This window comes from Melanotaenia boesemani, chromosome 9 (assembly GCF_017639745.1).
Source record: "Melanotaenia boesemani isolate fMelBoe1 chromosome 9, fMelBoe1.pri, whole genome shotgun sequence".
Taxonomy (NCBI): Eukaryota; Metazoa; Chordata; class Actinopteri; order Atheriniformes; family Melanotaeniidae; genus Melanotaenia; species Melanotaenia boesemani.
Window position 1 is genome coordinate 29,449,222 of NC_055690.1, and position 17,902 is coordinate 29,467,123.

General features: G+C 35.9%; 1 protein-coding gene and 2 long non-coding RNA genes across 3 annotated transcripts; all 3 read left to right on the plus strand.

Moving 5' to 3' along the window:
* Nucleotides 1–1,780: 1,780 nt before the first annotated feature.
* LOC121645569 lies at nt 1,781–2,728 on the plus strand. Its single transcript, XR_006011447.1, has 3 exons — nt 1,781–2,128; nt 2,249–2,347; nt 2,471–2,728. It is a non-coding gene; the product is annotated as an uncharacterized LOC121645569 (long non-coding RNA).
* A 311-nt stretch (nt 2,729–3,039) lies between these two features.
* On the plus strand, nt 3,040–8,919 carry LOC121645570. Its single transcript, XR_006011448.1, has 3 exons — nt 3,040–3,050; nt 7,263–7,266; nt 8,833–8,919. It is a non-coding gene; the product is annotated as an uncharacterized LOC121645570 (long non-coding RNA).
* Nucleotides 8,920–9,053: 134 nt separating this feature from the next.
* Nucleotides 9,054–17,581, plus strand: LOC121645567. The gene is made up of 13 exons (XM_041994059.1): nt 9,054–9,166; nt 12,279–12,617; nt 12,783–12,890; nt 13,015–13,071; nt 15,026–15,103; nt 15,245–15,271; nt 15,418–15,600; nt 15,680–15,727; nt 15,802–15,858; nt 15,964–15,993; nt 16,084–17,205; nt 17,284–17,405; nt 17,498–17,581. Exons 1-11 carry the CDS (start codon nt 9,079–9,081, stop codon nt 16,140–16,142), a joined length of 1,074 nt encoding a protein of 357 aa, XP_041849993.1. The 5' UTR covers nt 9,054–9,078; the 3' UTR covers nt 16,143–17,205; nt 17,284–17,405; nt 17,498–17,581.
* Nucleotides 17,582–17,902: the final 321 nt, after the last annotated feature.

Sequence of the window (17,902 nt, forward strand, 5' to 3'; positions counted from 1 at the left end):
TTTCCTCCCACCATCCAAAGACATGCATGTTAGGTTAATTGGTCACTCTAAATTCTCCCTACGAGTGAGTGTGAATGGTTGTTTGTCCATATCTAAGTTTGCCCTGCCTGTTAAAAATGCTGGGATAGGCTCCAGCTTGCACGCAACCTGTAATGGACTAAGTGGTTAAGATAATTCATGAATGAATGAATTCCAACGTTAGATAGAAGCAGTTACTACAGAACGTACCTTTAATATTTTCTGTACTCATCTTATTTTAAGCCCTTTTAAAATATGAAGATTTTTCTCATGTACTAGTCCAGGGATCACCAACTATGGAGCTGTTGGGCCACTGTCCAGCAGGTTTTACACGTTTACCTGCTGCAATACAAAATTATTAACGGATCATTAAGAGGTTTGTGCAGAACTTGACAACAAGCTGTCATGTGGATCACGTGTTGCAGCATTAAAATGTTTTAAACCTGCAGGACAGTTGGTGACCCTGTACTAAAGTGCAGCTTAATGACCCTCCTCTGTCACAAGCTGTGGGCGTGAGGACCCAAATGCAGGCATACGAGGCAAGACGCAGAACGGTGCAGGTAATAACTTAACTCACAGAAACAAAAGACTCTGGTGGCAAACCATGGACTAAACTCTCAGAAACAGATACTGCAATCTAGTGGCAGAACAGGGTAAGTGTAATATCTTTGCAGGTTGCACAGCATACACTACCAGTCAAAAGTTTGAGCACCAACCCATTACATTTAATGGGAAAGCATGTCTAAAGTTTTGACTAGTACTGTAACTCAATTATTTTTTTTTAGAACATACAGAAGTGTAGCTTAAATGGTTTCAAAACTTACAAAAAACACCAAAAACAGATAGGATAAGTATTATACCCATACCAGTCTCTGCCACAGACCCACCCAGTTCCTCCCTGTATCCCTGCTGTCAATCTCTTGAATACTGATCATCCACACCTGTGACCAATTTACCTATCAGGCTTTGTAAGCGCCAGCTCCACACACACTCCTAGTTGGACTTCGTTCCAGCATTGATGTACTTTCTGTCTCTCCCCTTCATGGTCCCGACTCAGTTGTTTTTCATCTGGACTCCAGTGTTTTTAGCTTACTTCGTGAGACCATTATTTAAGATCAGTTTCCACATTAAAGATCCATGTTAATCCTATCTGTCTCTGTGAGGTCATTCATAACAACAGGTGAAAACTTATCGTCACTGAAAAGTCATTAAGATAATGTCTGCGCTACACAGTAAGCATGTACCGCTGATCTATTCTGAGATCAAAGTGCAACTTGTCCACTTCTCAGAAACAATAGTTACATTTCTACTGTTTTTAGGACCTGATTGCAAAGCTATACTAACTATACAAAACCATTCTGGTGAATATCGACGTGGGTTTCGGTCACCAACATGAAATGGAGACAGGTCTGACATTCCTTGACCATCACTGAGCTGGATTATACTGTGTTTCTCTTATCCCAAAATACATTTATTTCTCTTGAAAAAAAATCAATGAGAACTTGAACAAGTGAACTAAACAGTGATGTTTAGTCGGCTAAATTGGTCACTCAAACTCAACAGCAATTACAAGACTAACGTCAGTTACTGTGGACAGAGAGATTCCAACCCACTTCAACAAGAAAGATTAAATGGGTGGATGTTTGTGTTTAGGGTGACTTAATTGTGACCTTTTCCATCTTTGTTTTATTATAGCCTTTTAGCTTAACAAATGAATGATAATTGCTCTAACTTCTTCTCATGTTTTACTCTTCTAATTAAGGTGAGCTCTTCTACGAAAGATCTTGTGAAAGTTTTTGTGAGACATCTCAACTCGGGGTTACACTTGGCTCCTCAGTGCTCCTACCATGCGTCTTTTCAACAAATAGCAACAACAGGATTAACTGGATCCATAATGGGGAGGACGACCTTGTGATTATTTCGTCCAAGGGCAAAGTTACATTCCTGGGCCCTAGACACGGCCGAGTGAAAGTCTTTTCAGTCCAGGCCTCGGAGGGGAACTACTCAATCTGCATTGATGATCTGAAAAAGTCTGATCTGGGCTGTTACCTCTGCAAGCAGAGAGATGACTGTTTTCAAGTAGAGTTGTTGAGAGGACATATGTTGACCGGTAAGAAGAGTTCTAGACTCCATGTTTTCACATTACAAAGCAGCAGCCTTTATAAAGGAAAGTTGAACAAGCTGCTATTTCCTGTAAAAACAACTCTGTAAAAGCAATCTTGTCATGCAGGTAAATGAAGTGATGAGATGCAGCTGCTGAGATACATCTTTGTTGGTGTTGCTGTTCTCATCTTGCTCAGCTTTGGTGCTCACTACTGCTGCAAGGAATGTAAGTACATGCCCTGGTTGCTGCTCTCGCTTTCTGACGCTGAATAAAATAATTGGATGGCTGATTAGTTGATTCAGCGGAGGAATGGATTGAACATTTAACACACATTTTGTTCTTTTTCAGGGCTTTATAACAACAACACACAGGACAACACAGACAACCCTGTCAGTTCAGATACTGGAGGCAGACAATAATTTTAAAACAATGCTAGGATAAAAAGCAGAGACAAATCCTATGCAAATGTGGGCTCCGTGATCACAAAAAAGGAAGAAGAAAGAAAATTACAGCCACCGAATGAATACTTAATATGTGGTTACTGTTTGACAGATGTTTTAAGACTGAAAACCATTTAGTTCTATCTTGTAAAATCTTTAATAAAATGAGGAATATTGACACTGATCCCACTAATAAAAAGGTAAAAGAAACTAGCCTAGGTAATTGAGTAAAAAGAATGGGGAAAAAGAAGGGAGCGAGATATGTAATGCTTTTCTTTTTATATAAGGTAAATTATGTTGGATGCAGAGTAATAGTACTGCTCTATTTGAGTGTTTAAGCAACTCGTTGTAAGAAAGTTGCAGTGCACTTAGTGCAGACCTCTGAAGGAGTTTATATCTTTCAGAGGCATCCTTTGTTGGAAGTATAAAAACAAGTTAGGTAATTTTTTTTTTTTTTTTTTTTTTTTTTTATTGTTATTGATATTTTAGTTATTTGTGTAATGAAAAACTCAAGAAGAAGGAGTATAACTATTTTAGGTTTTAAGGGTAGGATAAGTAAGAGAGAGGAAATGCGCAGGGAGTGTGAGAATTGTTTCATGTTATGGATAGATTAAAATTTATTTCATATAATGTCCATGGTCTAAATAACCCAATTAAAAGGAAAAAAATTTTAAATCAACTTAAAAAAATGAACTCTTCAATAGCATTGATACAGGAAACTCATTTGGGAGATGAGGAACATAAGAAATTACAGAAGGGATGGATAAATCAGGTTTTTTACTCATCTTTTGGGAAGAGGAGGGGGGTAGCAATATTATTTAAAAAAGGGGTGCAATTTGTACCAGAGAAGATTATACAGGATGAAAAGGGAAGATACATTTTTGTGGTGGGCCATATAAAAGACAAAGTTATTTCAATTATGAACACATATGCTCCTAATGAAGAAAACGAACAGTTTTTTAGAGAGATTGCAAATTTAATTATACAAGAGGGGAAAGGAATTCTGATATTGGGGGGAGATTTTAATACAGTACAATACGGGAAATTAGACAGATCGCCACCAGAAAAAGGAACAACAAAAAGATCAAAAATGTTGAATAATATAATAAAGGATCTTGGATTAATAGATGTTTGGAGGATGAATAATCCAAAAGAAAAAGAATTTACATTTTATTCCAATCCCCATGACAGCTATTCAAGAATAGATTTTCTTTTTATATCTCAGCAAGATGCATATAAAGTGAAGAGTTGCGGGATAGAAACCATTACAATAAGTGACCATGCACCTACCCACTTTACAATGGAATTAGAGGGAGATTTCTGTTCTCTCAAATACTGGAGACTTAATGTGTCAATTCTAACCGATAATGTAGTGGTTCAAGAAATTAAACAATGCATTAAGCAATATATTGAAAATAATGATAATGGAGAAGTCAACTTAACAACATTGTGGGAATGTGGCAAAGCAGTAATTAGAGGGAAAATTATTGAAATAACATCTCGAATTAAAAAATCAAGAGAGCGTCGTCAGAGACAGTTAGAGAATGAAATAAAAAAACTGGAAATAGAACATGCTAAAACTTTTAAAAAATCTAGTTTGTTAGAATTGAAAGATAAACGATATGAATTAGATCAGTTGTTATCATGTAAAGCAGAATATGCTCTAAGATCGATGAATCAAATGTATTATGAAAAAGGTAATAGAGCAAATAAATTATTAGCATTTCAAATAAAAAGGAAACAGTCAGAGCGGTCAATAATAAAAATCAGACATCCTGTTACTAAGGAAATCAAGATGAGACCTAAAGAGATTGCAGAATCATTTGCGGAGTATTATAAAATTTTATATGATGATAAAGACAAGGATTATTTAGAGAGAGAAATGAAAACATTTATGAAGAATATTAATTTACCGACACTGACTACGGAGCAAGCATTGGAAATGACAAGACCAATTACCTTAACAGAAATATTAGACACAATCAGAAATTTAGGAAATAATAAAAGTCCAGGAACTGATGGGTTCCCTGGGGAATTTTATAAATGTTTTATTGAAGACATTGCACCCATATTAGAAAGAGTATTTAACTATGTTTGGGAGTCGGGTAGTGTACCAAAATCATGGTCAGAAGCTCTTATTTCTGTGTTACATAAGGAGGGCAAAGATCCTGTCCAATGTGAAAGTTATCGTCCGGTAAGCTTACTCTGTAATGACCTAAAGATATTAACAAACATAATGGCGAACAGAATGAAGAAACATGTATCAAAATTAATTAAACCGGACCAAACAGGATTTATACCGGGAAGGCAGGGTACTAATAACATTAGAAAAGCTTTAAATCTTATATCATGTGCCAAAACAAGCGCAAGTACAAATGTACTTTTGAGTTTAGATGCTCAAAAGGCATTTGACTGCGTGAAATGGAAATATTTGTATCATGTATTGTCTGTGTTTGGTTTTCATCCAAATTTTATAAACTGGATCAAACTTGTATATAAAGAACCGCAATCAAGAATAAGAGTAAATGGATGCTGTTCTGACTTCTTTTCTTTAAAAAGAGGTGTAAGACAAGGTGATTGTTTAAGCCCATTATTATTTGCTTTAAGTATAGAACCTCTAGCGGAATACATAAGGCAAGACACAAATATCAAGGGAATCTTAGATGAAGGGGGAATAGAAACAAAAATCTCGCTGTTTGCTGATGATATTCTCTTGTTTTTAAGAGATCCAGCCTCAACGCTGCCAACACTAAATATTATTTTGAAAGAATATGGGAATATTTCGGGTTATGTGAACAATGAATCTAAATCAGTAGCTATGGTTATTTCAGGTAATTGTCCATCTGATATAAAAGAAAAGGTGAAATTTAGATGGACAGAAGAGGGATTTAGATATTTGGGCATTTTTATTACACCAGAACCATCATGTTTATTTGAAGCTAATTATATAAAGGTTATAGATGAAATTAGAAATGATATGATAAAATGGGAGATACTCCCCTTGACATTAATGGGACGAATAGAGGTAATAAGGATGAATGTTTTGCCAAGGTTATTGTTCATGTTCCAGTCCCTCCCTATCCTGCTTTCCAAAGAAACTTTTATCAAAATAGACAAAATTATATCCAAATTTATATGGAGAAACAAAAAACCAAGAATAAGGTATACATTACTTCAGAGCCCTAAAGAAAAGGGAGGTTTAAACTTACCTAATATTAAAAAATACTATTGGGCGTCACATCTAAAGGTAGTGAAAATTTGGATGGATAGCAATGAGGAGACAGGATGGAGGGAAATTGAGCAAAATTCATGCCCAAAGATATCTTTAGAATCTTTGCCATTTATAACAAAAGAAATTCAAAATAAAATAAAAATTACAAATGAATGGGTTAAAATAACATTGAAAATATGCAGGACAGTGAAAAGAAAATTAAATATGTCTGGTTCAATCAGCAGGGCTACTAAAATAGTTTTAAATCCAGATTTTATACCCTCAATGGAGGGGGTATATGGGAAATGGGAAGAGAAAGGACTATTATACATTGGACAACTTTTTGAAAATGAACAGATGAAATCCTTTGAGCAATTGAAAAATGAATTTAATTTAACTGCACAAGATTTCTACAAATTTTTACAAATTAGAAATTACCTTAATAAACACAAGGAATGGGAAAATATCCATAAGAAACCAAATGAATTAGAAGAATTGTTAATGAAAAATTTAGGTACTAACAAAAAGGTAATTTCAAAATTGTATAAAGCCCTGCAGATGGAAACAGACAACAACTGGGATATAAGGAATAAATGGGAGAAGGAAAGAAATATAACAATAAAGGAAGAAAGATGGGAGAAATCCTTTAAAGATGGATATAAGATATTGAATAGTATTTCATGGCAAGAATTCGAATGGAAATCTAAAATGCAATACTTTATTGTACCATTAAATAAATCTAAATATAGTAAAAGGTCCGACAAGTGCTGGAGGGGCTGTGGCCAGACAGGAGACTATATACATATATTCTGGGATTGTCCCAGACTTAAAGAATATTGGGAGAATATAAAGAGAGAAATCGAAAGGATTTGTAAGGAAAAAATAAATTTAGAGTTGCAAACATTTTTGCTGGGTATAATACCAAAAACGGTGTCTAGTAAAAATAAGAAAATCGTTCAAATTCTTATCACAATAGCAAAAAAAGCTATAACAGTCTCCTGGCTAAAGCCACAACCTCCTAACAGGGACCTTTGGTGGGAAAGGGTTAAAGATGTAGTGGGAATGGAAAATGTAACAGCAAAGCTACGGTTTAGAGTTAAGAAATTTCAAGAGATATGGGCACCTGTACTCAAAGAGATGGATAAATTATAACTACCCTTAAAATTTTTTTTTTTTTTTTTTTTTATAAATTTGAAAAAAGAATATTATTAGGATTTTTAGTTAAGGGAATTATTAGGTAAGGTTTGGTTAATTGTATGATCACATTGTATGAACTGTATGTATTGTATGAATTGTCTTCTTCAAAAGAAAAATAAAGATTAGGAAAAAAAAAAAGAGGAATATTAACTTTAATAAACCTCTTCACTGAAAATCATGTTTTAAACCTTGTATCTGTAAGATATTTTCTTTGTGAACTGAGATATAATCAGCTATCAGTGCTTTGGCTGATTTCTGCTTTGAACCTGCAGAGCATCATCTTTGGTCTCAGAAAAGTGAGGTCAAAAAGATGATATGTTTTACAAAGAACACTGTACAAATCAATCCTGACCACTCTTTGAGTGGAATGAAATGAGAAACTTGGACTACTGTACAAGGTTGGCACAAGCTATGTGGAGAAGCTTGTGCTTTTTGCTCTTTTTGAGAACATTTATTAATGTGGCATGATTAAATCAGATTTAATCCATATTGAGAGGAGCCAGATGAGGTGACTCGGGCATCTGGTCAGGATGCCTGATGGATGCCTCCCTGTCGAAGTGTTCCGGGCACATCCCACCAGGAGGAGGCCCCGGAGAAGACCCGGGACATGTTGGATGGACTAAATCTCTCAGTTGGGCTGGGAATGCCTTGGGAACCCCCTGCACTAGCTGGTGAATGTGGCCAGGGAGAGGGAAGTCTGGGTTTTCCTGTGTAGGCAGCTGCCCCCGCAACCCAAGAACCCTAGCGGAAGAAAATGGATGGATGTCATAACAACAGACAGCAAGTCAAGGCATACTCGTGTTATTCTGTTCACTTCCTGGCAGTGTCTTTCCTAAATGCTATCAAAGAAAGACCTCTTCATTCAAACTTCTTAAACATTCAACTGTTATCCTTAACTCTTTGTTATCTCAAGATAACATTCATATCTTGGTATAATCTAAAAACCCATCTTGTTTTACAGTATACATGTTGAGGGTACGTGTCAAGCTGAGAAACAAGTACAATGTCTGTGCATATGGTTTAAAATACATCAGAGGAAATTCCAGTCAGTATGAGTTAAAAAACAAAAAAATAACCACAATGCTGCAGAAGTGGGGGTAATGGAAAGCTTCATGTCACCTTTAACTTATGGCAAGGCTGAAGCAGGACTGATAGTCAACCTCCTACTTGAAGTTTTCAAAAGCAAGTGATACAAAATAGCATTTTAAGTTACTTTATCCTAACATTTATTTATTTTACTGACAGATTAATTATGATTTTTTACATGTTAGGCAGTCATAACAAATTTTAGATTAAATATAACATGAAGTCAAAACTTGTCTTGAAACAAATTTTGTTACTGAAAATAATGTTTTCTTTGTGAAATCTAGATTTAAAGAAGTTTTCACTTTTTAAGCTGCTTTTTAAAGCTTAAAAGATCAACTTAAGAAATTTAAGAAATGTATTTAGTTTGTGCTTGATAGTTGACGTTACCCAAGTGTATATTTATCAGTCTGTCTTGACACAAGACCCCTCACTCAGGAAATGTCTGCAAACTTCAGCAGGAAGTGGTTAAAGTCAGTTGTTATTTCACATCCTTTTTTCGTCCACCTACTTGGTTAACAAGATGATTACAAGGTATTCTGAAAGTATTTTATATTATTATAATTAGAAAATTTAACCCTGTATTAGGTTAATGACTATACACTTCATTTAACATAAAAATGCCTGCATGCTAGTCCATGAAATCACCACACCAAGATCTCCACACCAATCACCAAGATAAGGTTATATCCCAGCTTTGTCACTGAGATTGGTCTTTACCATAAAAAGCTGAAAGAAAAAAAAAAGCTGTTAGTACTGACCACCAACTTTTATTCTAGAAAAAATATTCAAGTTTTGAAGTATTGTACTATCCTCTAATATTATAATAACACTTTTTTATATGGTTGAAATTTTAAATTTCCAAGTATTTCAATGATTTCCCGATAAGGGGGTTAAAGTTGTTATATAACTAACTCAAAATGAAAGACAATAAAAGGTTTCCCTTTAATAAGGAAACAGGCTCAGATAGTCTTGTGGTTTTGTCCCATGATGCTTAGAGACTTTAAAAGAGCCTCACTGTCTTCATGTTCACGCTCTGTAATATGCTGAAGATGAAAGCTGACAAGTGGATCTTCCTTTTCGCCCTCTGGCTCAAGTGTTTATCATCAAACAGTAAGTCTTTTTTGTCAAATTAAACCTGTCAACAGTAAAAACATTATATTTTCAGTATTTAAATGATTAAAACTAAAACTAAAACTTTCATATCTTTACCTTATTGTATTAAAAATATCTAAATATATCTAATCCAGAAAACAATACTTAAAGAAGATAAATAAATCCGGTTGTCAACTTAAAAAAAATAATAAAATTGAACAATCTGATCATTAAAACTGATTGATGTGGTGAACTACACCTCGGAGTAATCAACTTTATCCTGAAAAGGTTTTGTCATTTCTATGAAATAAAAATGTCATCACATAACATGCCTCATGCTTGCAATATATTACAATATATTACAAACCACAGCTCCCAAAGAGTCTGGCAACATACATACACACACATAATAAAATACAAATAAAAATATATAAAATATATAATATATATATATATATATATATATAATTTATTTATATTATATTATCATTTATTTATTTATTTTTATCATCCTCAGATGAGTTTGTGCTTGGAGAACTTGATAAAATGTGTGATTAAAATGTGTGTACATGGTCAATATTTCTTCCTTCTTGTGTAATTGTATAATTCCTCCTTGTGTAATACAGTTTGAGATAACATTTACCTCTGCCAGGTTGAGGTTTTGCATACGCGTGTTTGTCCGACTGTCTCTTAGCAACATAACTCAAAAAGTAATAGACGGATTTTGATGGAATTTTCAGGAAATCCCTAAAATAGAATAAGGACCAACTAAATAGATTTTCTATTCTACAGTCATTTAGCAGATGCATTTCTCCAAAGCGACTTACATCTGAGAGTAATGAAGTCAGGCAGTAGCGTTAAGGGTCTTGCCCAAGTAGCCGACTGGAAGAGGTTAATATTCGCCCCATTGTAATATGTCCCTCATGGAATTCAAACTCAGGTCTCCTGCATGGGAGACAAACGCCCTGCCCACTGAGCTATCTAGCCACTATATGATGATCTGGATCACCACCTGGATCTAGGAATTTTTTAACATACCAGTACCTCCTAGTACCAGAAAAGGGGGTCATTTTGACACCCTGCCGATGCTGCTTTAAATAAAAAAGGATAAAGGTGGCGTTTACAGAGGGCAATGATTTTTCCTATTGAATCTTTATCATTGGGAAGTACACAAAGTTTCAATAAATAACTAAATAAATAATTGATTAGCTATCATATAACTAAATAATTTTTAAACACATTTATATTCTTATCAATTATTTGAGGGGGGACAATTTGAAAAAAGCATCATAAAATGCTAAAGTAAGGAACCAGAGCACTGGATGTCAGCTGATACTGATTTACTGTATTGTACATCGAGAGCTTAATAAATGGTAAATGAACTTATATAGCGCTTTTCCAGGCAGTTTGACCACTCAAAGCGCTTTACACTATTTATCACATTCACCCATTCACACACACATTCACACCCCGATAGACACATCGGGAGGCAACGTGGGGTTAAGTGTCTTGCCCAAGGACACTTCGGCATGTAGTCATTGGAAGCCTGGAATCAGTCCTATGCAGTTCCAGTAGAGGACCCCTGCATTCAGTGAGGCATGTCCAAAATGTCATAAAACACCACAACAGGTCATCTTCTAGTCTTGTCAAGGATGTCTAAACTTTGTCCTATTTTAGAAGGGTAACTGATCATTTCTCCCCCATCGGAGACTTCCTCACTCATTTGTTGGATAATGTCCAAAGCTTATTCTTATTCATTCTTCTTTTGTTTTTTTGTTTTTTTATATAATTATGTTTTCGACACTGTTAGTTTGTCTTAACAACATAACTCAAAAGGTTATGGACAGATTTTGATTAAATATTCAGGAAATGTCAGAAATGGAATAAATGAACAAGTGATTACATTCTTGAGGTGATCCAGATTTTTTTTTTTTTTTTAACCTTCTTTAATATTGGGAGATAGCAATGATTTTTCCATTATAGCTTCTAACTCACCAGATAATGCCCACAATCATTGGCAAAATAAAAAATAAAAAAGATAAAATTCAAGATGGGATCTTGGTAGATGTTATAATCCAACATTGTTTGACCCAGATTATGTTGATATTTTGGATCTGGTGATGCAGAAGGTTTAATACATATAGGGGCACTGGGTGCTTCATCAATGTTCCCTTTATACCTAATTGGGCACTCTCCCCTGTCAAGTACCATAATTTTTGAGGATCTTAATGGCACCTATTTTTTCTGTTTTTATTTATTGCATTGAAATTGCACTGAAAATATTCTGAGAGACTTGAATCTAATAAATAAAAATTCAGACAAATTCTTAAATTCCTCACTTTAGTTTTTACATTTTGGAAAACTTCTTGACCTCTCTAGAAACAGGGTTTCCAATACAGAAATGTTCTCTGTTACAGGCTGAAACAGTTGAGGAAAGAAATAGCAGAGCGGTGATAAAATCTCAGAGGAAAAGTCATCTGGGGCAGCAGGGAAAGAGAATACATGTTTTCAAACTATGCAGCACCATAAGAACTCTGTAATCATTGCTGAGTGCGTTAATTAATGAATGAGGAGAACATTGTAAAATTTACGGTTTGAATAGAATAAAAAAGTCTTTTTACTGTCATTCAGAATACACACTGGTTTGTACACATTGGGAAGAAAATTTTGATGCATTTGTTCACCGTTGGAGTAGCTCAGTATCATAATCACAAAAATGACGTCTACAGAAATATTCAGTAAAAATATTTTTGAGAACATTAAAGTCTGGGTTGTGTTTTTTTTTCTTCTTGTATGCTTTGTTTTTTATGATCTGATAGGAGAACTACTAGAATAAATTTGAATAAAGACTTAAAAATAAACTAATTTTACAGCCAAGTGAGATCCAGCCCAGAAGGAAACAAATGTTTAAGAAAATAAAACATAGTGAGATTCATGTCCATTCATTTTCTCTCCCATTTCTTCAAACTGACAAACATCAAGCACAAATTCATGCTACTGTTCAGTGTGGACTTCAGACCTTTTTCATCTGTGTTTTATTAAACTTGGCTTTATAAAGACATATTAAGCTTAACAAATTAACTGCGATTGTTGCTCTAACTTCTTCTCATGTTTCACTTTTCTCACAAAGGTGAGCACTTCAACGAAAGACCTTGTGAAAGTTTTTGTGAGACATCTGAACTCATAGTGACACTTGGCTCCTCGGTGCTCCTACCATGCATCTTTTCAACAAATAGCAACAACAGGGTCAACTGGATCCATAATGGGGAGGACGACCTTGTGAATATTTCGTCCAGCGGCAAAGTTACATTCCCGAACCCTAGACACGGCCGAGTAAAAGTCTTTCCAGTCCAGACCTCGGAGGGGAACTACTCCATCTGCATTGATGATCTAAAAAAGTCTGATCTGGGCTGTTACCTCTGCAAGCAGACAGATGACTGTTTTCAAGTAGAGTTGTTGAGAGGAAAAAGTAAGTGGAAAGTTAGTCTTTAAGTTTCATTGATACAAAGCAGCAGCCTGTGCAGAGGGATGCTGTTTCTTCCTTTTCAGGGTCAAACTCATGAACAAAGGACAAGTGAATAAGCTATCATTTCCTGTCAAAAACATCTTCGTATAACCACAACTCACTGTGCAGCAGGTACACTAACTGAAGAGATGCAGCAGATAATTTTCATCTGCACTGGTGTGACTGCACTCATCCTGCTGAGTATCGGTGGTTACTTCTGCGGCGTGAATTGCATAAGTGAGTACCTGTCCAGTCTGCAACTTTCCTTCCTTAAAGTTGACAGTAACAATTTGGCTTTTGATTTATTAATCCAGTGGAAGGCTGGATGGGTCATTTAATTAGCTTTATATTCTTTTTTCAGGGCACTGTAACAAAACAACACAGGACAACCTTGCCAATGTCAATGCAGTTACTGAAGGTACGCTAATATTTCAAGGTGAAATACAACAGTTTGACTGTACACAGTTACTCTAAACTATTAATATATTTTTCACAGTGATTTTAAATTATTCTTGAATCTATCACTACGTTAGTTGGGATGTGTTAATACAAAGAACAGCCAAATTTAGCCTAGTTTAACGGTTTCACTTAGCATATCTGGGACATTAGAGTACACTGGAGAGCACATTTTGAATCTTTTAAGGAAACTCCTGCTCACCATCTGACTTATTAACATTAGATTACATTAGAAAATTCATATTTAGCAGGTATTTAACCTTTTGTGACAGTTACCCTATGATCAAATCAAATCAAATCAAATCAAATCAAACTGTATTTAAAAAGCACTTTTCATGCTGCGGCAACACAAAGTGCTTTACATGAAAAAAAAATCAATTCATGCATATTAATAACAAAACAAGGCTTTACACACATCAAAAGAGACTACACAATAAAATTAATAATAATGATAAAAAAAAGTCTTTCACACAACTGCACGCACATGCACCCATTGTGCACAAACATGACTCCCCGATCTCTGTCTCCAAACTAAATCCAGTGTACAACACTAAACATGATAAATATCTGGCTTGATGCTCCTGTGAGGAAACAATATCATGGGGAACCACCCACACCAGAAGCCAGTCCACCCATGTCCCACAGCGACGGCTACCACGACAACCACCCCAATCAGAGCAGATAAATTCAAGTTATGTGTTTTACTGCCCGTGTTATATTTAGACAATGTTGTTGGGATGTTATGTTTGAATGTTAAAATTGGCACACAAGTGTGAAAACAGGGAGAGACACCACCTATCACACCTAAAACTGAGGATTGAGTTATTCCAGAAGCAGTAATTAAGATTTTTGAGATTTAATGCTTTTGTTTTATCTGAGTATTTCTTATGGTAAACAGGGGGTTGAACAGGGGCTTTTGTGTGCAGAGTCTGCATGTTCTCCTCATGTATGCATGGGTTCTCTCTGGAAACTCTGGCTTCCTCCCACGATTCAAAGACATGCATGTTAGGGTAATCTGTCACTTTAAATTCTCCCTAGGAGTGAGTGTGAGTGGTTGTTTGTATCTCTCTGTTGGCCCTGCAACAAAATGGTGATGTGTCCGTGGTGTACCCTGCCTCTTGCCTGTTAATTGCTTCAGCTTCCCTACAATCCTGCATTGGACTAAGTGGGATAGAAAATGAATACATGGTCACATTGCAGGTCACCAAAAAATTACATATCTTCCTCCATTTCCCTCCTATGAGCTGGAGTAAACATTAAACATCACACGGAAAAGACTTTGGCTGTCACAGTTAAACCAGACTGTGAATTTCACAAGTTATGTTTAGGTTGTTTGGCTTTCATCTACTGTTCAGCTTTGGTTTGTTTGTTTTTAACACAGGATTGCATTAATCAACAGATCCATCCATGCTCCATTCCTATTTGTAGACACGGGTCAAAACAGCTCACATACTGTGAGATGGTACTCAAAAATGTTGCAGGCTATCTATAGTCACTTCATCTTTCAGTCATCTTTGCACCTCTCAAGCTAAAAACATAAGACAACCATTTAGGAGCCATAACCAGAGAGGATAAGTCTCATGCTGATCATCTTTCGTCTGCAACAGCCAAAAATTGTGCATTGTATAACATGCATAACACAGAGACCATAGAAAACAAAACATGGAGTTCAGAACAAGTTTAACTTAAAATTACACAAAATATGCAATCAATTTGGATTAAATTGGACTTTTTACATATTAGGAAAAAAATTAGAGGCTTGCCAACCTTTTCCCTCCAGTCCCAGTCATTAACAGAGAGGCTAAGTTAGCTACATAGACCTGCTGGTTTCATATGTACCAGACACTCAACAAAGCCTCAGCATCAGTCTTTTCATCCATAAAAAGTGTTATTTTTAATGTAAAGTTCTACTGCAGATGCCAGAGCTCGTTCCACGGCAGTGGTTAACGCTCAACCACAGGAAGCAAGAATGCCAGTACAAGAACATCAGATGGGTAATTTATCCCACCCACAGCTCAGCCATCCACTCAAGTTGTTTTCACAAACCATATGTATGTTTGATAAAAAGTGTTTTAATGTATTTATTCTAATCAATTATCATTGTCACTGTCTCTTTGTGGCTCTTTTTCCTGCAGATGTACACAATAGTGATCTTGTTTACGGTGCGTCCTCTTTCACTCTGATTATCTCTTTAAGTGTCATCAATTATTTACCTTACTAAAAAACATCTGTGCTTACAGAGTTAGCATCCATCCAAAAATCTAACAAACTGTCAATATGTTTTCATTGAATCTTTTACAAACAATAGAAAATGATTACCCATATCCTGTCAACGGAGACATAAACATAAATCATGGTGGTCTGCCAGGACATCTGCAAAATCCAAGTGGGACTCAGCCCGGCCAAAGTACCAGTGGGATTTATCCAAACCTGGAAGAATTCCGTTGTCAAAGGGTGCAAAGTCAGAGAACAAGACAGAGATTTCACATAGGTACATTTGCTAATATATTAACAGCAGTTTGTATAAATTGTAACAGTAATGAGTAACAATATCTTCTCATACCTTTTAGAGCTCTTCAGCAGGTTACGCCAGTCAAGTCTCAGTCGGCATTTCTATGGTACCGTGGAAATCTTTGATTGTATTGCATCCTTCTGATTGTGTCAGGTATGTTACTAATCCATTTCATTACAGTCAACCAGGGTGAGCTGAGAAAGCAAGCCATGGCAGCACAAAAAGAGAACCAAAGAGGTAGTTTGACTTCATTGGATTTATGTTGAATTTATTTATTTTTTTGTTAGATAATAGTTATTATCAATCTGTATGAGAATAAAATCAAAGTGTGTTGTTTTACAGCAGGGATGGGGAGGAAGAAAGCCAAAGACAGTGAGTGCTGACTTCATCTGTGGACATAATAGCAATGAAATGACAAGTGTGCACTGAACTGCTCTCCCATTTTTCCACTGTTTCCCTCAGACTGTGATTACAAAAACCCCATTTACAACAGGAGCACAGACCAGCTCAACCAGCTGTAGAGGATTAATGATAAACAATAGCTACTGATAAAGGATTTTGTTTGTATTTTGATTGTGCTGTATTTCACTGCATACTACATATGTGTGTCTGCTGCTTAACTGTAACTGCTATCAAATAAAGCTCATCAAAACAACAGTGTCGCATATAAATTAACTATATTTTTAAAACGTTTCTCAAACCAGAATGACTCTCTTTCCTCATTCTTGTTTTGTGTTTGGCCTAAATTCAGAAGATGGTCTAGTCCAGTATGTGAGAGACGTAAGACCCAATCTGTTTTCTTAGACTTCTCATGCAGATGTTAATGCCTCCTGGTGGTCAGGAAACATGAGTATATGTTATATTTTTTGCCAGAATTCAGTTAATCTGGTGGTAGAAGAGAGGTCTATGGTGAAAATATATTTTTACACACACATTCCAATAACATTAACACTTTAAAGTACTCAGACTTTGCCATTAGACTGCAACAGAGGTACTTTTGCTATCCTTAATGGCACTGGGCTGCTTTGTTCAGATTTGACTTAATCAAACAAAAACTATTAAGGTATGCTGAAGCCCCACTTGCTCACAGAATATGTGTCTTAATAGGCACTTTTTAATGAGACCCAATGGATTTGCTTGTGTATTTCTCTCAAATGAAAGTGAGTCGAAACACAGATCTGAACCTACAATCAGTTATCTGTAAAATCCTTCATGCACAGCCACACAGAGCTCTGACTCCAGGTTGGTTTGACGACAGGACGTTCAAGCATCACTTTTGCACTGGTTTTGGGGCTACTTTTCATTTCTCTCTCTTGCTAATTAAAATGAATGAGAAGCAGCTGCTGCGCCTGTCACAGAGTATCAGCAACTAAAAAATGAAGGCCAACCACGCAGAGCTTATTTGGGTGGGATTCATTTATCTGTCACTCCTTTTTCTGAAATGTGTAACCCAGGCTGGATTAAAACATCATCAAGCAATATTTACCACCACTGAGGATAGACTGATTTGTCATGAAGACTTTATGTCTGTTAACATATCAAAAGAGCAATTTCCCCATCTTCCTCATACCATTTATGTTCAAGGTAAGTCACACACTGTAAACACATCATGCTGAGCGTTTAAGTGCTTGTGGTTGTTACGCTCTTGTTTGTGTCATGCAGATGAGCACAGCGGATATTACCAGGCCATTGCTATAGCAAAACTTTGCGGCTACTTCTTTGAAGAAACACATTCCTTTGTCATCTTAACAGTTGCTTCCCGTGGGTGTTTTGTAAAAAGACAAGTGAGCTAATACGTCTCATAATCCTGTCTGTTTATTGATTTGTCGCAGAATTGATTTAAGAATTGTTTTTTTTTTTTTTATTTTGTGTTCAGTAGAAATACATGACAAGTCTCACTGTAGTACTTGTGGAACATGCAGATGAAGGCGAGCCTGAGATTGTCCACTCAATACATCTGATCTGTAAAAGGCAAATGGAAGGTAAAGAGTGTATATAAACATTGTGTTTTGATATTTTTCAGAATTCTGCTCATCATTTTTTGTGCTTTGTCCAGAGCCTGAGACATATGACCTTCCAGAGATACCAAAACAGTTTTTCTGCAATAAAAATGGGTTCCACATCACCATCTTCAGAAATATCACAGTCCCACCTTTGAATCTCAATGCAGTCAGAGTACCGTTTGACCAAAACCCCAGCTGTAGACCCCAGAAAAGATCCACTGATGCCGTCACTTTTATTTTTCCATTTACTGACTGTGGTACCCAGACCATGGTAAATA

Bases quoted from the DNA above. Each gene is read 5' to 3' on its own strand.
- LOC121645567 (XM_041994059.1), top strand. From the start codon at position 9,079: ATGTTCACGCTCTGTAATATGCTGAAGATGAAAGCTGACAAGTGGATC. The intron at 15,728-15,801 runs GTACCGTGGAAA...ATTTCATTACAG, and splicing joins TCTCAGTCGGCATTTCTATG to TCAACCAGGGTGAGCTGAGA. The intron at 15,859-15,963 runs GTAGTTTGACTT...GTTGTTTTACAG, and splicing joins ACAAAAAGAGAACCAAAGAG to CAGGGATGGGGAGGAAGAAA.